General features: G+C 43.7%; 1 protein-coding gene across 1 annotated transcript in view; it reads right to left on the bottom strand.

Annotated features, from left to right (window-relative positions):
- Window positions 1-1,019: 1,019 nt before the first annotated feature.
- Window positions 1,020-24,041, bottom strand: part of LOC139408292 (chondroitin sulfate synthase 3-like) — a 202,717-nt gene continuing 179,695 nt past the window's right edge. The window contains exon 3 of the mRNA XM_071152003.1: window positions 1,020-3,494. Coding sequence (XP_071008104.1) covers window positions 1,923-3,494 — 1,572 coding nt within the window. The 3' untranslated portion in view covers window positions 1,020-1,922. The remainder of the gene's footprint in view (window positions 3,495-24,041) is intronic.

Genomic DNA, 24,041 nt, shown 5'->3' with positions numbered 1-24,041 from the left:
AGATTTGTCTTCCAACAAGACAATGATCCAAAACATAAAGCAAAATCTACAATGGAATGGTTCAAAAATAAACATATCCAGGTGTTAGAATGGCCAAGTCAAAGTCCAGACCTGAATCCAATCGAGAATCTGTGGAAAGAACTGAAAACTGCTGTTCACAAATGCTCTCCATCCAACCTCACTGAGCTCGAGCTGTTTTGCAAGGAGGAATGGGAAAAAATGTCAGTCTCTCGATGTGCAAAACCGATAGAGACATACCCCAAGCGACTTACAGCTGTAATCGCAGCAAAAGGTGGCGCTACAAAGTATTAACTTAAGGGGGCTGAATAATTTTGCACGCCCAATTTTTCAGTTTTTGATTTGTTAAAAAAGTTTGAAATATCCAATAAATGTCGTTCCACTTCATGATTGTGTCCCACTTGTTGTTGATTCTTCACAAAAAAATACAGTTTTATATCTTTATGTTTGAAGCCTGAAATGTGGCAAAAGGTCGCAAAGTTCAAGGGGGCCGAACACTTTCGCAAGGCACTGTATATAGACTCTTTTTTTTCTACTGTGTTGTTGACTTGTTTATTGTTTACTCCATGTGTAACTCTGTGTTGTCTGTTCACACTGCTATGCTTTATCTTGGCCAGGTCGCAGTTGCAAATGAGAACTTGTTCTCAACTAGCCTACCTGGTTAAATAAAGGTGAAAAAAATAAAAAATACGCTTAAGATCTTTACTGAAAGTGCTCTGTCATTCAAACGGTTATGCTGACATGCACAATCCATTGGGACTGTATCAACAGTGGACTAATGAACACAACACTAAAATATAATTTTTGGGTAAAATATACACAGCTGAATTTGTGATGACTACTGCAATTTGATATTTATATTTCACTATACTGTATCTGTAATTTGCATGTTATTCATATAATAATTTGTGCGCATATTTTATGTATATACACACTTATTAAATCAATTTTAGGTTTAAATGCAGTGTTATAAGTTAGAATAAACACAGATATGAAAAGTATGCATTTCAACATTTGTTTTATTATAAATAACCCATTTTAATATACCTTAGTTGTTCTTGCCAGCAAACTGAACGACTTCTAAGCCACAAAGCTAATGGCGACAAGATGCCTTTTTGTTCATTGAAGCATGGTCACATATCAGACAGAATGACAGAATGTGGGCCTTTGCAATGAGATTAAGAACACAGCAAATGTTGGACGGTATCCAGTACCTGAAATCCATGTAAATATTTTGACTAGAAAATAAAGATACAATCATCAAAATTATTCACACGCTTCTTTAAAAAATACTGCGGATGAAGTACTTTCGGTTCTTTGTATGAATTAGAAAACTCTAGTTTACAGTCTGTTTCCCATCTGGGAGCTTTAAAGCACATGTGTGGTACTTTCAGTACATTTATTATTAACATTATTGTCATTGTTTCAGTATTATTATCAACACTATTACTGCTTTTTGTTCTCTGGTGATGTGTCAGTGTCCTTTTCACAGTAGGCGAGGGGCGCTCTGTGCAACTAATCCAACGGAAGGCTGCTAAGAACACATTCATTGGAGATGGCCAGGTGATGAAAAGATGTGGTCCTGAGGCATACATGTGAATCGCATGATAACAACGGAAATAGGAACGAAACAAACCACATCAGAGTTCCCAACAAGCCGTGAGTAAAGGCATTACAATGTCCTTTGGAAGACGCTGTAGAGAATTGATGAAACAAAATCACCAGAGGAACACAACAAATTGCACCAAAGATAATTGAGCGTACCCTTGAACTCTCTCTCTCTCTTTCTCTCTGCAGTTTGGTCTCTTTTTCTCTCTCACATAGAAGCACGCACAGTCCATTGCTGTCTGCACTCATGCAGAACTGAGGTAACCTCCATTGAGGAGCCACGGAGAACAGGAATGTCAGGTGGAAGTTCTGTTGTAGCCTACCCCCAAGTGTTTCTCCAGCCACAGCTCGGCTAACTGCATCGAAGATGCATAAGTACTTGCCTTAGACCCTAGGCACATTTTGTACTGCTTGGGCTCAAGGCTAATGTCGCACTGAACAGGGTGATAAATGTGGACGATTCCTGGTTCCTGGCTGCGGAACACTTTTAAACCGGAGTTAATCACTTTTGTGAACAGGTCTACATCTTCCAAGCCCCAGCCTTGGATCGACGTATCAAAACCGCCAGCTTTTTGCAAGTCACTTTTAAATATGCAGGTGATTCCAAAGCCGTAATCCCTCCAGAAGCCACTTTTCTTGGTGAACACAAAGCTGCTATCGTCAGGGGTGTTGCCGGCGTAGACAATTTTAGGATCGTACTGACTAAAGACAACGGGATAGTAAGCCTGTCTACTTTGGATGGTGTTGTGCCTGCACCGCTGCAGGGCGTCCCCGTTAAAGACTAGGTCCACGTCACAGAAGAACAGCAGTGTGTCATTGTCAAGTTGCGAGGAGCCCAGCTCCAGAGCCAGCCCCCGGGAGAAGTCACCCGTCATGGGGATGACAGACAGGTCTGCTTTGGGATACTTGTTGCTGTACTCCTTGATCAAGTCCAAGTGCTTCTCCCTGTCCTGGTTGCTGTCGTTGTCCACCAAAATAATGGCCAGCTTGACGTTCTGTTTGGGGATCAGGCAGATCTTCTCAAAGTTCTCCATGAAGCGGAGAAAGATGTCATACCTGCCTGTCAGCGGGACCAGGATGTTGACCTTTCTCTGGCTGCGTTCGCGCATCTCACTGGTCGACTCAGAGAACTGGAAAGGCGAGAATATCTTGAGGGAGTTGGAGAGGAAAGAGAACGACTGCGACTCAGTGTTGATGGCCTCCACCAGCTCAACAACATCCAATTCCTCAGACTCACTGAAGAAGGGCCTACTGAAGGACTGCTGCAGGTACGCATGCCTCCTAACAGGTACTGTCACTTTGCGCCCTTTATGTTTCTTGTACAGAAGTAGTAGGTCCAGAATGTACTCAGCCCCGTGCATAGGGTCCACCCTGCGGTAGCCATACTTGATCTCCTTGAAGTCGATAACACGCCCGCGGGCTTTGGAGTTCTCATTGATCATCTCCATGACCTGAAGCACCGTGTCTTCCAGGGCAGCCCGAAGCAGGCTCCCGAGGCCCTGCCGGGGCATCTGGTTCTCCCCCGTTGAGTACAGATGTCGGCCAGTGAGGAAGTCCCACTCGATGACGTCCCCTCTTTCAGCGGGCTGGTAGCGCGTGTAGGAAGGTGGCGCCCCCAGCTGTTGATCCTCCCACTGCACCTCTGTATTGCTGAGCCGGCTCATGGCCAGGCCCTCGCGGTGCAGGAGGATGGTGCGGTAGCGTAGCCGGGAGATGTCGCGGCTCAACATGTAACCGTGTAGCCGGTACTGGTAGGCAGGCCTCTTGTTGGGATGGAGTGTGATGGCGTTGTGGATCTTGCTGCTGTGGAGCTCCTGGATGAAGCCCTTCTTGTTGTGCTCGTAATTCTCGTAGAAGAGCTGCTGCATCTGAGGAAAGACCAAAACACACCATGGTCAGCACATGTCGATAATGGAATGTCTAGTGTGACGTCTATGGATACAATAAGAGAACAGACTCTCATCCTCTGATCTATTTAAAGGCAGATTCCCTGGAACAAAGCAGGTGTTGTTTGAATAATTTAATGGATATCAATGTGTGTACTACTTTAAATACTCATTTGAAGCATAGCTTAATGTAAGGATTGTAAAAGCTTAATAACTGGTATACTGATAGCCAGCACATTGTCTAGGTCATAATAGCCTTTCAGTAGAGCTTTGCAGAGGTTCCCAATAAAACAAGCAAGATTCAAAGATGGAATTGAGCACAAGTGTTCATTACAAGAAGCAGTCAATTACCCTTTTGATGCGCTGTGATAAAAGGTTCTAGAAAATGCCCAGTTACTTGTGCGTTTTTATGGTAATTGCCGGGAAGATAGGAGAAAGGAGATCATTTTGGTTTAGAGAAACCAATTACTCCGCTAAGATATTTATCCCCGTGTCTTAATCATTTTAATTAAACGGAATAACACTGGGATTGTTTGAAAGCATACACAGAGTTAATCGGTTGTAGAAATGTATTGAAGGACCATGACAGATTATAGCCAGATAAAAGAGAAGAGAGACGAGCAGTATCATGAACCCGTAATCACTTCCAATCTCCTCAGCCCAATTTATACATTGAGCTATTTTGACGTGTCAAATGACTCTGCAGCACAAAAGTTAACTACATAATACGCTCCTACTCAACTTCACAAAAAGGGATAGATAGGAGACCTAAAATAATATGAACATTCATCATTTCCAAAAACCTATACAAGATACAGCTTAATCTAAATCCATATTAAAGAAGAACAGATGTCGACTGGTTCAACACTTGGTCCCATTTTACCCCAACTTGAGGTAAAATTAACAGATTTAGGATGTATATAATGCCCAGAAAAAAATGACATTGAAATGTCCACACATCCATTCAAAATGTATACGGTATAAGCTATTACACAACATGTTGTGATGGGATAGTATGTTGATCCTCTTAACACTAACCAGCTCATTTCTACCTATATGCTTTATATTTGACTTTCCAGCCAATAACTGCAGTAAGACGTGTAGCCCATGTTATATCACAATGTTCTTTAATCATAGCTGATGTATACAAGGACACCGCTGGCTAATTCCGTGTTTTTCCCCGACAGAGGTTTCCGCTGTGAGCCATTATTACCCTTTGCCCTCTCCATCGACCAGACTAATTGAGCTGTTAATTAAACTGCACTGATAATTACATATCTGCTGCACCCTATCACTGGATCCAATGTGCAATGCTTGGAGTGGGGCAGGGATGTTTTCAATTCCCTGTGCTGTGTAGCGTCTATTGTTAGCCATATTGGATGAAGCACTGCACTTCATTTTAATAATATATTATGAGGTAGGGTATGTGTCTTCACTAACATAGATATATATATATATATTATGAGGTAGGGTATGTGTCTTCATTAACATAGATATATTTTATGAGGGCCAAAAAGATCATAAGGGACAACAACCAGCCGAGCCACTGCCTGTTCACCCCGCTTTCATCCAGAAGGCGAGGTCAGTACAGGTGCATCAAAGCTGGGACCGAGGGACTGAAAAACAGATTCTATCTCAAGGCCATCAGACTGTTAAACAGCCACCACTAACATTGAGTGGCTGCTGCCAACATACTGACTCACTCTAGCCACTTTAATAATGGAAAAATGTATGTAATAAATATATCACTAGCCAATTTAAACAATGGCACTTTTATGTTTACATACCCTACATTACTCATCTCATATGTATATACTGTACCCTATACCATCTACTGCATCTTGCCATCTTTATGTAATACATGTATCACTAGCCACTTTAAACTATGCCACTTTTATGTTTACATACCCTACATTACTCATCTCATGTGTATATACTGTACTCAATACCATCTACTGCATCTTGCCTATGCCGTTCGGCCATCACTCATTCATATATTTGTATGTACATATTCTTATTCATTCCTTTACACTTGTGTGTATAAGGTAGTTGTTGTGAAATTGTTAGGTTAGATTGCGTGTTAAGATATTACTGCATGGTCGGAACTAAAAGCACAAGCATTTCACCACACTCTCATTATCATCTGCTAACCATGTGTATGTGACAAATAACATTGAATTTGATTTGAGGTAAGGTATGTGTCTTCATTAACATAGTGAGGGGTTTCCGTAGTTTTACAACGTTCGGTTTTAGAATATTTGTTTTGAAGTCAAGGGGGGTTGGTGGAGGAAACAAAACAACTTACTGGGCTAAAAAAAAGATGACTCTATTATAGTGCTCGACTTCCCAAATGTTTTATGTTCTTATTACATTATCACCTTCTGAAAGGAATAGCTGGTAGCCATCTGCGATTTGACCTGGATATTACTGTTTTCCTGGATATTCACTCTGTTAGTCAAAGATAACTAATAAAGCCTGACTGTTTTCCTGGATATTCACTGTTATTTAAAGATAACTAATAAAGCCTGACTGTTTTCCTGGATATTCACTGTTATTTAAAGATAACTAATAAAGCCTGACTGTTTTCCTGGATATTCACTCTGTTATTTAAAGATAACTAATAAAGCCTGACTGTTTTCCTGGATATTCACTGTTATTTAAAGATAACTAATAAAGCCTGACTGTTTTCCTGGATATTCACTGTTATTTAAAGATAACTAATAAAGCCTGACTGTTTTCCTGGATATTCACTGTTATTCAAAGAGAACTAACAAGCCAGAGAATAAAACACATCGACCAATGTTGGGTCACCTGAAGTGGAGCGCCTCGAGCAGCACTGCTTGATTCTGTTCCCTATCATTACGGCACGAGCTTCCTTTTTCGTAACTGCACTTAAATTGCAAATTAATGGTTTTAAGCTCTCGAATGAAAGAACTGCACAGAGAAGCAATTTGGCAACATGAAGTGAGGGCCCACAAGAAACATTTAGCAAATGGAAAACGTGTCGGGCATTTAAGCCCTGGCCACTGGAAACACTCTGGAAGCACTCTACTCTCTACTCCTGATGAATCAGTACCTCTCTACTCCAGATGGATCAGACTAACTCTACTCCAGATGGAGAGGTACCACCAGATGGACCAGTACCAGATGGACCACCAGATGGACCAGTACCAGTCTACTCCTGATGGATCGGTACCACTCTACTCCAGATGAACCAGTATCAGTCTACTCCTGATGGAAAAGTACCACTCTACTCTTGATGGAGTAGTACCACTCTACTCCAGATGGATCAGACTAACTCTACTGGAGATGGAACAGACTAACTCTACTCCAGATGGAGAAGAATAACTCTAATCCAGATGGAACAGTACCACTCTACTCCAGATGGATCAGTACCTCTCTACTCCAGATGGATCAGTACCACTCTACTCCAGATAGATCAGACTAACTCTACTCCAGATGGATCCGTACCTCTCTACTCCAGATGTAACAGTATAACTCTACTCCAGATGGAACAGTACCACTCTACTCCAGATGGATCAGACTAACTCTACTCCAGATGGAGCAGTACCAATCTACTCTAGATAGAGAGGTACCACTCTACTCCTGATGGAACAGTACCACTCTCCTCCTGATGGATCAGTACCAATCTACTCCAGATGGAGGGGTACCACTCTACTCCTGATGGAACAGTACCAATCTACTCCAGATAGAGAAGTACCACTCTACTCCTGATGGAACAGTACCACTCTACTCCTGATGGAACAGTACCAATCTACTCCAGATAGAGAGGTACCACTCTACTCCGGATGGAACAGTACCACTCTACTCCTGATGGAACAGTACCACTCTACTCCAGATGGAGCAGTACCACTTTACTCCAGATGGATCAGTACCACTCTACTCCAGGTGGATCAGACTAACACTACTCCAGATGAAATAGTACCTCCCTACCCCAGATGGATCAGTACCACTCTACTCCAGATGGACCAGTACCAGTCTACTCCTGATGGATCGGTACCACTCTACTCCAGATAAACCAGTATCAGTCTACTCCTGATGGAAAAGTACCACTCTACTCTTGATGGAGTAGTACCACTCTACTCCAGATGGATCAGACTAACTCTACTGGAGATGGAACAGTACCACTCTACTCCAGATGGATCAGTACCTCTCTACTCCAGATGGATCAGTACCAATCTACTCCAGATAGATCAGACTAACTCTACTCCAGATGGACCGTACCATTCTACTCCAGATGGATCAGACTAACTCTACTACAGATGGATCAGACTAACTGTACTACAGATGTACCAGAACCACTCTACTCCTGATGGAACAGTACCAGTCTACTCCTGATGGAACAGTACCAGTCTACTCCTGATGGAACAGTACACCTCTTCTCCAGATGTGACTGTACCTCTCTACTCCTGATGGAGCAGTACCACTCCACTCCTGATGGAGTAGTACCACTCTACTCCAGATGGATGAGTATCACTTTACTCCTAATGGATTGCCCCTGTTTAGCGACACGGAACATTAGAGATTCGTACTGCTGCAGCCCTAACCATGTCATATCATTGCTGCAGCCCTAACCATGTCATATCACTGCTGCAGCCCTAACCATGTCATATTACTGGCCCTAACCATGTCATATTACTGGCCCTAACCATGTCACATTACTGGCCCTAACCATGTCACATTACTGGCCCTAACCATGTCATATTACTGGCCCTAACCATGTCATATTACTGGCCCTAACCATGTCATATTATTGCTGCAGCCCTAACCATGTCATATTACTGGCCCTAACCATGTCATATTACTGGCCCTAACCATGTCATATTACTGGCCCTAACCATGTCATATTACTGGCCCTAACCATGTCACATTACTGCTGCAGCCCTAACCATGTCATATTACTGGCCCTAACCATGTCATATTACTGCTGCAGCCCTAACCATGTCATATTACTGGCGCTAACCATGTCATATTACTGCTGCAGCCCTAACCATGTCATATTACTGGCCCTAACCATGTCATATTACTGGCCCTAACCATGTCATATTACTGGCCCTAACCATGTCATATTACTGCTGCAGCCCTAACCATGTCATATTACTGGCCCTAACCATGTCATATTACTGGCCCTAACCATGTCACATTACTGGCCCTAACCATGTCATATTACTGGCCCTAACCATGTCATATTACTGGCCCTAACCATGTCATATTACTGGCCCTAACCATGTCATATTATTGCTGCAGCCCTAACCATGTCATATTACTGGCCCTAACCATGTCATATTACTGGCCCTAACCATGTCATATTACTGGCCCTAACCATGTCATATTACTGGCCCTAACCATGTCATATTACTGGCCCTAACCATGTCATATTACTGCTGCAGCCCTAACCATGTCATATTACTGCTGCAGCCCTAACCATGTCATATTACTGCTGCAGCCCTAACCATGTCATATTACTGGCCCTAACCATGTCATATTACTGGCCCTAACCATGTCATATTACTGCTGCAGCCCTAACCATGTCATATTACTGGCCCTAACCATGTCATATTACTGCTGCAGCCCTAACCATGTCATATTACTGCTGCAGCCCTAACCATGTCATATTACTGGCCCTAACCATGTCATATTACTGGCCCTAACCATGTCACATTACTGGCCCTAACCATGTCATATTACTGGCCCTAACCATGTCATATTACTGGCCCTAACCATGTCATATTACTGCTGCAGCCCTAACCATGTCATATTACTGGCCCTAACCATGTCATATTACTGGCCCTAACCATGTCATATTACTGGCCCTAACCATGTCATATTACTGGCCCTAACCATGTCATATTACTAGCCCTAACCATGTCATATTACTGCTGCAGCCCTAACCATGTCATATTACTGGCCCTAACCATGTCATATTACTGCTGCAGCCCTAACCATGTCATATTACTGGCCCTAACCATGTCATATTACTGGCCCTAACCATGTCATATTACTGCTGCAGCCCTAACCATGTCATATTACTAGCCCTAACCATGTCATATTACTGGCCCTAACCATGTCACATTACTGGCCCTAACCATATCACATTACTGGCCCTAACCATGTCATATTACTGGCCCTAACCATGTCATATTACTAGCCCTAACCATGTCACATTACTGGCCCTAACCATGTCATATTACTGGCCCTAACCATATCATATTACTGCTGCAGCCCTAACCATGTAATATTACTGGCCCTAACCATTTCATATTACTGGCCCTAACCATGTCATATTACTGGCCCTAACCATGTCATATTACTGGCCCTAACCATGTCATATTACTGGCCCTAACCATGTCATATTACTGGCCCTAACCATGTCATATTACTGGCCCTAACCATGTCATATTACTGGCCCTAACCATGTCATATTACTGGCCCTAACCATGTCATATTACTGCTGCAGCCCTAACCATGTCATATTACTGGCCCTAACCATGTCATATTACTGCTGCAGCCCTAACCATGTCATATTACTGGCCCTAACCATGTCATATTACTGCTGCAGCCCTAACCATGTCATATTACTGCTGCAGCCCTAAACTCTACTCCAGATGGATATGTACCACTCTACTAAAGATGGAATAGTACCACTCTACTCCAGATAGAACAGACTAATTCTACTCCAGATGGAGAATACTAACTCTACTCCAGATGGATCAGTACCTCTCTACTCCAGATGGAACAGACTAACTCTACTCCAGATGGATGTGTACCACTCTACTAAAGATGGAACAATACCACTCTACTCCAGATAGAACAGACTAACTCTACTCCAGATGGAACAGACTAACTCTACTCCAGATGGAGAATACTAACTCTACTCCAGATGGAGCAGTACCACTCTTCTCCAGATGGAGAAGTACCACTCTACTCCAGATGGATCAGATTAACTCTACTCCAGAGGGAACAGACTAACTCTACTCCAGATGGAGCAGACTAACTATACTCCAGATGGAGAGGACTAACTCTACTCCAGATGGAGAGTAGAGTTAGGCCCTAACCATGTCATATTACTGCTGCAGCCCTAACCATGTAATAGTACTGGCCCTAATCATGTCATATGCATACACTACCAGCGACAGACTTAGACCAGAAACCATTCCGTTCTTTCCCGTGTGGCCCCAATTTCTCTCTTCAAGACCCCCAATTATTAGACAAATAATGATCTTTCCGTTTCTGGTTCTAACTTTCAAGTGTACACCCCAGCCAAATGCCCCAATGGGTGTACCCAGCTGATCCTACAGAAAGCCACAGTGATATTCCAATTAGGTGGATTGTAGGCGACTGGGTAATACTGCTGACTTTCAAGGACTTCCCCAGGTCCTTTCATCTAGCGGTTCCCTGTTGGGTTTCAGCCGCCCGCACATAGGCATATGTCCCAAATGGCACACTATCCCATATTTAGTGCACTACTTTCAACCACGGCCCATAGAGCGCTGGTCAAAATCAGTGCACTATGTAGGGAATAGGGTGTCATTTGGGACGAAAAAAATATTCTGATGAGGTCCACTTCAATGTTGTATGTATGTTCTTAATTGTGCTGTGACCACTTGGGCAGGAAAACATGGACGCAATTACAATGTTTCCTCAACGACACTCTAACCTATTTGTTCATTACTCCTCTGTTAATACAATCCCCAATGTTATTTTTGCATGCCAGTAGTAAAGTTTATAAGATGGAATTCCTTTCAGTATTCCTAACGGCATGAAAAAGTATAATTTCCTCTTATGGTTCTATGACACAGGCAGGTATTGCACTCTGGGAACTCTAGGGATGAGATCCCTAATTGGCTGCCTGTCCACCAGCGTTTCCCTTCGTCCTCCTCACACCAATGTTCCAGACGTTACAGGGCACATTCCCGGAAGCCAGATTCCTCTACTGAGTCAAGCCTCGCTGTACTGTCCCCTGCCAAGAGATCTGCGGAATATCCTTAGCCAAACTTAATTCAATATCGACACAGCGCATCGACTCCATCCCAGAATGCCTGGCTTTATCTGATCTCTATCAGCTAAATGAAAGGTAGTATTGTGAGAGGAGAAGGGGTTAAACAAAGGTTCAAGTTGTGAGTTAATGAGAGAATGTTCAGATCTTAATTGAAAAGACATTTGCCTTCTGTCTTGCCTACTCCCGACTAAAAATAAATACTAAGTACTTATCGTCCTACATACTATTCAGAACATACTTTTTTTTTTTGTAAAAAAACAAAACTAATGTAGTTAGCAACAAATATCAACACACTAGGCTCCTCCATACTGAGTGCATCATCTAATGCGTAGTTACGCTGATTCCCGCCATTCGTTCATTTTGGAACAGCGCATCCATGTATCAGATGATCAACTGTTGTAAAACATGTGAATCTGGAAAAAATATTTATCTTCCTCAATAGTGTCCAGCAGATTCTACTAGATGAAAAGCTGAAATGAGTATGAAATCCTGGCATTTAAAGCAAAAAAACATTATTCTAATTTGACATTCTATAAAATGTTTGGTTTTCGCATACCCAAAATTATTAGTATTTAGAACGCAAGTACGGGTATTCGGACATGGCATTGTGTATTTAATTGAATAAGGGGAACAGGCTTTTAACAAATTCTGAAATTTAAAAATATATATTTCAAGATTACCTTGTCAAAAGTAAAAAATGCCATTTAATCTAAATCCAAACTTGAGACACATAATGCATAACATAAATCCTACATTGATATGGTCAAACTGCTCATAAGTGCATTAGAAGCATTAGGTCAGGTAATCATTTGGTGCTGACTGAACCTGAACTTTAACTGATGGCATGTAATGGGCCAAGACATAAGGAGCATAAAGTAGCAGTACCCCACTTCCATTTTAATCCAATACAAAGTTTTCACTGTGATTCCAGCTCCTTTTTTGCCTCTCGGCACTCAGGAAGCATGACAACCAATATGTCTGGCAACCTGCCCCGTAGGAGTCACCTGATGCTGCCAGCTGGCGTCTTCCATTTAGACATGTGCCTGATGCATCATGGGAAATGGGGACATGCTGATCCATTGACCCCAAAAAATATGAGCATGCTCCTTGAGACACTTAGAAGCTTTTCATATTTACACACCGATTCTCTATAATAACTGCGTCCCAAATGGCATCCTATTCACCAGATAGTGCACCCTTTACCTTTTATAGTACACTACTTTTGACCACAGACCTGGTCAAAAGTAGTGCACTATATAGAAAATAGGGATGCACTATCTGGTGAATAGGATGCCATTTGGGATACGAACGTTGAGAAGACAGTCAGTCCCTTACCTCCTACTGTATGAAGTGATTTGGCACGAACAAAAAAAACTGAACGCGGTCCAACTCAGTTGCTGTCTTAATTGAACAGCCCACTTAACTGATCAATAGCTGTCATGCGGTCCTAGTGTTTAGAAAATGCTGATTGTGTCTCAACGTGGAAGCACTCTGGAGTATTCACACAGGAGAGGACAAAGCAGGCTGGACCACATTAAACACATTAAACAGTGAGCAATGCAGCTACTCTTTCTAATGACAATCGAGAGGCTGTTTCTCACTATCTCTCTCCCATGCTAGCCAACACACCTGGGGAAAAAAACACAATTCATTAAAATAATGTATGTGGCCTTCATTTCTCTCAGGCTAGCACGTTTAAAATGGTCTGTGGTCCCAATGAGGTTGATAGAGCATAGTGCTTACAACGCCAGGGTTGTGGGTTCGATTCCCAATGGAGGACCTGTATAGAAGAAAAAAAAACGTATGAAAATATATGCACTCACTACTGTAAGTTACTCTGGATAAGAGTGTCTGCTAAGTGTAAAAGACCTCAATACTGTGTTGAGGCATATGTTTGTTTACATTTACCACATCTATTCTGAACACTGGGTATGGATACTCTCGAGAGGGGTTTCAATGCTTTGATAGCGAAAAGTATCGATGCTCATTGATTTGTCTTGGAACAAATTAAAAATGTCTGTCTCGTCCTGTTCCCAGTCTCTTTACAGAGGCCTGCATTACCTTCTGCTGTGCGTCAACACCCTGCATCATATTTACAGCTTCTCCGACAGTGAGGGGACAGAAAAGCAGCTGTGGCATGTCATGTACAGCACCTGCTGTTACTCTCTGGTACCTCGCTCTTAAGACGCTCAACGTGCGTCAAGACTAGTATGGCGCTGCCCTCTAGCTATCCTTGACCTTTTACCAGCGTCCCCATAGGAACAGCGTCCCCATAGGAACAGCGTCCCCATAGGAACAGCTACGTTGCGTCCCAGGGTTTCTATGTAAGAAAGTCTTTCAACATTGAGATTGACAAGAAGAAGACACTTCTACTATACTACTATACAATCTACCCCATCCTCCTTCCCCAAGTCTCACTAGCTAGATAACAAAAGTTCTTTGTTGCTTGACAGTGACGTTGCTTTGTGGATATTGGAATTGTCAGATGAAGGAGGGCAACAGGACGTAGAAAGGCAGTTGGGAACGAGCCGGGAGTCATTTGTTGTTCCACACTTTGTTTCCTGCTCCCCTTCTCTGCAGCATATGGCAGGGCTTTGGAGTGACAAAGCGCAGCAGGCTCAATCGAGCTACATCAATTACGCTTTTTCTCCATTTGTTCTAGCGTCATGTTTTTTTTTGTTTTTATCAAGTTAGCTGCAGCTACAGATTGCGGAGTATTACCAAGTAACATAGGAGGATTGAGAAGAATAATTTGTATCTCATTTGTGGTCCCTTGACAATTAGTATCGCCCACACAAATGGAAAGATGATGAGAGAAGTGAATTGTTTTTTGCTGGTTCCGATAACTAATGGAAAAGTGAGACTTGACACATATGGGAAAGAGGATTAATTACTTTTGTCTAAAGGCCTGGGGTCATGTTGCTTGGTCGTTAAATTGGCAGAGTTCCAATCAGAAAAGGTCATCTATAAGTCATCTTTAAACCTACAGGCTCACAAATGACCGTTTTCACCTGAACTACTGCCTCACTAGTATTACTGCCGCACCTGTACTACTGCCTCACCAGTATTACTGCCTCACCTGTACTACTGCCTCACCTGTACTACTGTCTCACCTGTACTACTGTCTCACCTGTACTACTGCCTCACCTGTACTACTGCCTCACCTGTACTACTGCCTCACCAGTACTACTGTCTCACCTGTACTACTGTCTCACCTGTACTACTGCCTCACCTGTACTACTGCCTCACCTGTACTACTGCCTCACCAGTACTACTGTCTCACCTGTACTACTGTCTCACCTGTACTACTGTCTCACCTGTACTACTGTCTCACCTGTACTACTGTCTCACCAGTACTACTGCCTCACCAGTACTACTGCCTCACCTGTACTACTGTCTCACCTGTACTACTGCCTCACCTGTACTACTGTCTCACCTGTACTACTGCCTCACCAGTACTACTGCCTCACCAGTACTACTGCCTCACCTGTACTACTGTCTCACCTGTACTACTGTCTCACCTGTACTACTGCCTCACCAGTACTACTGCCTCACCTGTACTACTGCCTCACCAGTACTACTGCCTCACCTGTACTACTGCCTCACCAGTACTACTGCCTCACCTGTACTACTGTCTCACCTGTACTACTGTCTCACCTGTACTACTGCCTCACCAGTACTACTGCCTCACCTGTACTACTGCCTCACCAGTACTACTGTCTCACCTGTACTACTGTCTAACCTGTACTACTGTCTCACCTGTACTACTGCCTCACCTGTACTACTGCCTCACCTGTACTACTGCCTCACCAGTACTACTGTCTCACCTGTACTACTGTCTCAACTGTACTACTGTCTCACCTGTACTACTGCCTCACCAGTACTACTGTCTCACCAGTACTACTGCCTCACCAGTACTACTGCCTCACCTGTACTACTGTCTCACCTGTACTACTGCCTCACCTGTACTACTGTCTCACCTGTACTACTGCCTCACCTGTACTACTGCCTCGCCAGTACTAATGCCTCACCAGTAATACTGCCTCACCAGTACTACTGCCTCACCTGTACTACTGCCTCACCAGTACTAATGCCTCACTAGTATTACTGCCGCACCTGTACTACTGCCTCACCAGTACTACTGCCTCACCTGTACTACTGCCTCACCTGTACTACTGTCTCACCTGTACTACTGTCTCACCTGTACTACTGCCTCACCTGTACTACTGCCTCACCTGTACTACTGCCTCACCAGTACTACTGCCTCACCTGTACTACTGCCTCACCTGTACTACTGTCTCACCTGAACTACTGCCTCACCTGTACTACTGCCTCACCTGTACTACTGCCTCACCTGTACTACTGCCTCACCAGTACTACTGCCTCACCAGTACTACTGTCTCACCTGTACTACTGCCTCACCTGTACTACTGCCTCACCTGTACTACTGCCTCACCAGTACTACTGCCTCACCAGTACTACTGCCTCACCTGTACTACTGTCTCACCTGTACTACTGTCTCACCTGTACTACTGCCTCACCAGTACTACTACCTCACCTGTACTACTGCCTCACCAGTACTACTGTCTCACCTGTACTACTGTCTCACCTGTACTACTGTCTCACCTGTACTACTGCCTCACCTGTACTACTGCCTCACCTGTACTACTGCCTCACCAGTACTACTGTCTCACCTGTACTACTGTCTCACCTGTACTACTGTCTCACCTGTACTACTGCCTCACCAGTACTACTGTCTCACCAGTACTACTGCCTCACCAGTACTACTGCCTCACCTGTACTACTGTCTCACCTGTACTACTGCCTCACCTGTACTACTGTCTCACCTGTACTACTGCCTCACCTGTACTACTGCCTCGCCAGTACTAATGCCTCACCAGTACTACTGCCTCACCAGTACTACTGCCTCACCTGTACTACTGTCTCACCAGTACTAATGCCTCACCAGCACTACTGCCTCACCTGTACTACTGCCTCACCAGTACTACTGCCTCACCTGTACTACTGTCTCACCTGTACTACTGCCTCACCAGTACTACTGTCTCACCAGTACTACTGTCTCACCTGTACTACTGCCTCACCTGTACTACTGCCTCACCTGTACTACTGCCTCACCTGTACTACTGCCTCACCTGTACTACTGCCTCACCTGTACTACTGCCTCACCAGTACTACTGTCTCACCTGTACTACTGTCTCACCTGAACTACTGCCTCACCAGTACTACTGTCTCACCTGTACTACTGCCTCACCTGTACTACTGCCTCACCAGTACTACTGCCTCACCAGTACTACTGCCTCACCTGTACTACTGTCTCACCTGTACTACTGCCTCACCTGTACTACTGCCTCACCTGTACTACTGCCTCACCTGTACTACTGCCTCACCAGTACTACTGCCTCACCTGTACTACTGTCTCACCTGAACTACTGCCTCACCAGTACTACTGTCTCACCTGTACTACTGCCTCACCTGTACTACTGCCTCACCAGTACTACTGCCTCACCTGTACTACTGTCTCACCTGAACTACTGCCTCACCAGTACTACTGCCTCACCTGTACTACTGTCTCACCTGTACTACTGCCTCACCTGTACTACTGCCTCACCAGTACTACTGTCTCACCTGTACTACTGTCTCACCTGTACTACTGCCTCACCAGTACTACTGTCTCACCTGTACTACTGTCTCACCTGTACTACTGCCTCACCTGTACTACTGCCTCACCAGTACTACTGTCTCACCTGTACTACTGTCTCACCTGTACTACTGCCTCACCTGTACTACTGTCTCACCTGTACTACTGCCTCACCTGTACTACTGCCTCACCAGTACTACTGTCTCACCTGTACTACTGTCTCACCTGTACTACTGCCTCACCTGTACTACTGCCTCACCAGTACTACTGCCTCACCTGTACTACTGTCTCACCTGAACTACTGCCTCACCAGTACTACTGTCTCACCTGTACTACTGCCTCACCTGTACTACTGCCTCACCAGTACTACTGCCTCACCTGTACTACTGTCTCACCTGAACTACTGCCTCACCAGTACTACTGTCTCACCTGTACTACTGCCTCACCTGTACTACTGCCTCACCAGTACTACTGTCTCACCTGTACTACTGCCTCACCAGTACTACTGTCTCACCTGTACTACTGTCTCACCTGTACTACTGTCTCACCTGTACTACTGCCTCACCTGTACTACTGCCTCACCAGTACTACTGCCGTGTAATGACCAGGCTCACCTAACAATAAATGTCCAAAACAAAACATCAGCACAACTTCGGGAACATACCTTTTGTAAACTGAACGACGTCGACAAAAACAACGTCACAAGTTCCGTTACGTGCAACATTTCCCCCTGAGGCATGTTATTGCGGAAGGCGTATGTGCAACACAATAATCAATGTGGTGTAGAGTAGAGCAAAGCTGGGGACTGCAGAGAAATTCATCCACACAGCAGAGCAGCCTAAACATGATTGATTTCCCAATTGCTCATTTAGAATATGAGGCGTCTCAAAAACATTTATTTTAAAATATGGGGGTGGGATGCTGTCAGAGTTGGAGGAAATTAGAGTTTTGAGATGGTAATATTTCATACTTGATGGTCACCCCTAAACTCGATTTCATGACGGTATACCTATGCATATCAAAATACATTTTGTCCATGTCCTACATAGAAAGTAGTATCCTATTGCAGAGTGATACACCACCGATTGTCACATTTTATCTCCCCACACATGTAAACACCTCACCGCAGCATGTACATATTATACCTTGGAGATTCTTCACTAAACTCAACTACTACTGTACCATGGATTGCATGTACTGTGTGTATAATGTACTGTGTGTATAATGTACTATGGATTGCATGTACTGTGTGTATAATGTACAATGGATTGCATGTACTGTGTGTATAATGTACTGTGTGTATAATGTACTATGGATTGCATGTACTGTGTGTATAATGTACTGTGTGTATAATGTACTATGGATTGCATGTACTGTGTGTATAATGTACTGTGTGTATAATGTGCTATGGATTGCATGTACTGTGTGTATAATGTACTGTGTGTATAACGTACTATGGATTGCATGTACTGTGTGTATAATGTACTATGGATTGCATGTACTGTGTGTATAATGAACTGTGTGTATAATGTAGTATGGATTGCATGTACTGTGTTTATAACGTACTATGGATTGCATGTACTGTGTATATAATATACTATGGATTGCATGTACTGTGTGTGTACTGTACATTGGATTGCATGTACTGTGTATATAATGTACTATGAGAGAGCTCTTGACACAAAGAATTCCAATGTACTGTATATCCACAGTAAAACGAGTCCTATATCGACATAACCTGAAAGGCTGCTCAGCAAGGAAGAAGCCACTGCTCCAAAACCACCATTAAAAAAAAGCCAGACGACAGTTTGCAACTGCACATGGGGACAAAGATAGTACTTTATGCAGAAATGTCCCCTGGTCTGATTAAACAAAAATAGAACTGTTTGGCCATAATGACCATCGTTATGTTTGGAGGAAAAAGGGGGAACGTGAAGCACGGGTGGTGGCAGTATCATGTTGTGAGGGTGCTTTGCTGCAGGAGGGACTGCAGCAAATGGCATCATCAGGAAGGAAAATTATGTGGATATAATGAAGCAACATCTCAAGACATCAGTCAGGAAGTTAAAGCTAGGTCGCAAATGGGTCTTCCAAATGGACAATGACCCAAACCATACTTCCAAAGTTGGCTTAAGGACCACAAAGTCAAGGTATTGGAGTGGCCATCACAAAGCCCTGACCTCAATCCTATAGAACATTTGTGGGCAGAACTGAAAAAGTGTGTGCGAGCAAGGAGGCCTACAAACCTGACTCAGTTACACCAGCTCTGTCAGGAGGAATGGGCCAAAATTCACCCAACTTATTGTGGGAAGCTTGTGGAAGGCTAAACAATTTAAAGGCAATGCTACCAAATAATAATTGAGTGTATGTAAACTTCTGACCCACTGGGAATGTGATGAAAGAAATAAAAGCTGAAATAAATCATTCTCTCTACTATTATTCTGACATTTCACATTCTTAAAATAAAGTGGTGATACTAACTGACATAAGACAGGGATTTTTTACTCGGATTAAATGTCAGGAATTGTGAAAAACTGAGTTTAAATATATTTGGCTAAGATGTATTGAAACTTCCGACTTCAACTGTATGTAATTTGAATACCGGCAAATTATAAATAAACTTGAATCTACCTGTATTTCCAAGGAATGACAAAAAAACATCCACTGTTTATCCACTGTACCATATTCCGGATAAACAACAGGAAAGGAATCAACCTTGGTAGTAGGCCAACACCTTCATGAAAAACATCCAACGTTTTCTGAAGGATCTCCAATTTCAACAGAGGTACTGGTCAGTGATGTATTACTACGTCAATCACTGCCTAACTGAGCTACAGTGAGTGCTTCCTCATTACGGCCAGGCAGAAAGCAAAAGAGAATTAACAGTGCTCTTAGATGCACTTTCCCATGGGTGCCGGTGGGACCTGGGCTTAGTGGGGGGAATGGAATTCCTTTCAGACTGAACACTGGCAGAGCCTTTTGAAGGTTTCGCCTGTGAAGAGATTTATTTTTATTTTATCCCCTTCTACATCTGGGGGTTTGAGTGTTAAGAGGGGCAAGTCGAAATTGAGTTCACAAAGTGTTACTCTCGTTCCTTTTTCTGTAAAGTTAGTCGCACATCAAATGTATTCTTTATAGAGAGGCTTGGCTGCGAGATAACACGGGAAAAATGTAAATGCCACAAACCATCGCTGCGCGCATCGCAAAGCTCTGACTGAGTCTAGTGCTCAGCAGCACAAAGCCCTCGAAGGCCTGACAGCAATGTTTCCCTGCCGCGGATCTTGCAGCTTACAGCGATACATAAGTAAACGCACCAAAGTGGGCACATTTCACGTTGTTTGCTCTGAGAGCTTGGAAACGTGTGGATTTCGGATAGGCACATCAAATAAGCAATTAAATTGGTTTATGGCAGAGAATGCAGGAGGATGAAACTGCAGTCCTGGGGGCCTCCAAAGGGACCGCATTAGTAATTTTTTATAGAAATGTTTTCCATATATTTTCTAACAGTCCCTTATGGCAGTTAGGAATAAAACCAAACATTGGTTAAACTTTTTTAATTAATCTAATGACCCAACCCTAACGGAAAACAGTTGGTGGTATGACTCACCCTAATGGAAAACAGTTGGTGGTATGACCCTCCCCCCCCCCCCCCTAATGGAAAACAGTTGGTGGTATGACCCCACTAATGGAAAACAGTTGGTGGTATGACCCCCCCAGTTAGTGGTATGACACCCCCCTAATGGAAAACAGTTGGTGGTATGATCCCCCCTAATGGAAAACAGTTGGTGGTATGACCCCCCTAATGGAAAACAGTTGGTGGTATGACCGCCCCCCCCCAATGGAAAACAGTTGGTGGTATGACCCCCCCAGTTGGTGGTATGACACCCCCCTAATGGAAAACAGTTGGTGGTATGATCCCTCTAATGGAAAACAGTTGGTGGTATGACCCCCCTTAATGGAAAACAGTTGGTGGTATGACCGCCCCCCCCCCCCCAATGGAAAACAGTTGGTGGTATGACCCCCCCAGTTGGTGGTATGACACCCCCCTAATGGAAAACAGTTGGTGGTATGATCCCCCCCTAATGGAAAACAGTTGGTGGTATGACCCCCCTTAATGGAAAACAGTTGGTGGTATGACCCCCCTAATGGAAAACAGTTGGTGGTATGACCCCCCCTAATGGAAAACAGTTGGTGTTATGAGCCCCCCTAATGGAAAACAGTTGGTGGCATGACCCCCCCTAATGGAAAACAGTTGGTGGTATGACCCCCCTAATGGAAAACAGTTAGTGGTATGACCCCCCAATGGAAAGCAGTTGGTGTTATGACCCCCCCCCCAATGGAAAACAGTTGGTGGTATGACCCCCCCAATGGAAAACAGTTGGAAAACTTTGGAAAACAGTTGGAAAACTTTGGAAAACAGTTGGTGGTATGACCCCCGCTAATGGAAAACAGTTGGTGGTATGACCCCCCCTAATGGAAAACAGTTGGTGGTATGACCCCCCCCTCCAATGGAAAACAGTTGGTGGTAAATGTGTCATGATCACCCCCAGTGTTGAGTACCATGCCCCTCTATAGTTGGTGGTAGAGTAGGTGTCGTGACCCCCTCCACGTTGCGTACCATGCCCCCCTACAGTTGTTGGTAGATGTGTCATGACCCCCTCCACATTGCATACCATGCCCCCCTACAGTTGTTGGTAGATGTGTCATGACCCCCTCCACGTTGCGTACCATGCCCCCCTACAGTTGTTGGTAGATGTGTCATGACCCCCTTCCACGTTGCGTACCATGCCCCCCTACAGTTGTTGGTAGATGTGTCATGACCCCCTCCACGTTGCAAACCATGCACCTCTACAGTTGGTGGTAGAGGTGTCATGTTATTCACATTGAGTCCCCAGACCCCCTCACCCCCGGATAAGCTTGCGTTGCATACCATACCCCTCTATAGTTGATTAGGCTATGCTAATTAGCAATAGTGACCGATGCATTTGTGGAATATTTTTATTTTATATATTTTTTTATTTAACCTTTATTTAACTAGGCAAGTCAGTTAAGAACAATTTCTTATTTACAATCACGGCCTACCCCGGCCAAACCTGGACAACACTGGGCCAATTGTTCGCCTCTCTATGGGACGGATGTAATGTGATTCAGCCTGGATTCAAACCAGGGACTGTAGTGAGATGCAGTGCCTTAGACTGCTATGCCACCCGGGAGCCAAGATTGCAGTCACTACAACGTTTTGGAACCTCAAAAGTGGTTGAACATCACAACTCCATGTCTCATGCCACATTGTGTAGATCTAGCTATATGCCTCAATCGTAAGTGATCTTTCCAAATTACTCAGGATTTAGGCATACATCTAGATCTATGAGGCAAATGGCTTGACATATGGATTCATTGTGACATTCAACCAATTTTGAGGTCTAAAAAACATTGGACAATCTTTGATGGGGTGACAGGGTAGCCTAGTGGTTAGAGCATTGGACAAGTAACCGAAAGGTTGCAAGTTCAAATCCCTGAGCTGACAAGGTACAAATCTGTCGTTCTGCCCCTGAACAAGGCAGTTAACCCACTGTTCCTAGGCCGTCATTGAAAATAAGAATCTGTTCTTAACTGACTTGCCTAGTTAAATAAAGATAAAAATAAAACAAATAAACTTGGGAATGAACTAACACCTTAATTTGGTGTCCTGTCTATGCCATCAGCAGACTGATGATAAAGTTGTAAAATGTGCTAGGAAAGCAATATTATTGGTTTGACTTAGCCCACTTTCACTTGTAGCAGGCTGTGTGTATTCAAACTTAGAAATCGTGTCCAAGGCGGCGTGATGCGTACGCCAGCAGGGATAATACATTGGCCAATGCCAGCCAGACCTCAGACCAATGTCATCCAATAACAATTTGCTATGTGGTAATATCCTTAACATTGTTTATTCTAATAAGGGGAATAGGGAAATACTTGTACTCTCGGCTCAGTTTTTCGTAATTAATACCGGGAAGATTGGAGAGTGCTTAGCGGTTCGCCAGCCTATTAGCGAAATCCGGAAGCCAGCAGGATTAGATGGGGTCTAAGTGGGGGGTCGCCTCGTCCAACTGGGAGGGCTGGTGAACTTCATCCACACCTCATTACTCTCACTTATCACTCAGACATGTCGGAGAACTACTGGACGACAACGGGAAAGGACAGCAACCATTTTGCTTGCTTTGAAGAGTTCATTATTACTGTTTGGTATTAGAGAAGTGATGCTGTTTGGCATCATTAGAGAAGTGTTGATGTTTGGTATCATTAGAGAAGTGTTGCTGTTTGGCATCATTAGAGAAGTGTTGCTGTTTGGCATCATTAGAGACGTGATCCTGTTTGGCATCATTAGAGAAGTGTTGCTGTTTGGTATCATTAGAGAAGTGTTGTTGTTTGATATCATTAGAGAAGTGTTGCTGTTTGGTATCATTAGAGAAGTGTTGCTGTTTGGTATCATTAGAGAAGTGTTGTTGTTTGGTATCATTAGAGAAGTGTTGCTGTTTGGCATCATTAGAGAAGTGTTGCTGTTTGGCATCATTAGAGAAGTGTTGCTGTTTGGTATCATTAGAGAAGTGATCCTGTTTGGCATCATTAGAGAAGTGTTGCTGTTTGGCATCATTAGAGAAGTGTTGCTGTTTGGTATCATTAGAGAAGTGTTGCTGTTTGGTATCATTAGAGAAGTGTTGCTGTTTGGCATCATTAGAGAAGTGATCCTGTTTGGCATCATTAGAGAAGTGATCCTGTTTGGCATCATTAGAGAAGTGATCCTGTTTGGCATCATTAGAGAAGTGTTGCTGTTTGGTATCATTTGCATTTGGAGAACGCTTTACGT

Source organism: Oncorhynchus clarkii, chromosome 5 (assembly GCF_045791955.1).
Source record: "Oncorhynchus clarkii lewisi isolate Uvic-CL-2024 chromosome 5, UVic_Ocla_1.0, whole genome shotgun sequence".
NCBI lineage: Eukaryota > Metazoa > Chordata > Actinopteri > Salmoniformes > Salmonidae > Oncorhynchus > Oncorhynchus clarkii.
This window is presented reverse-complemented; position numbering and strand designations above follow the sequence as displayed.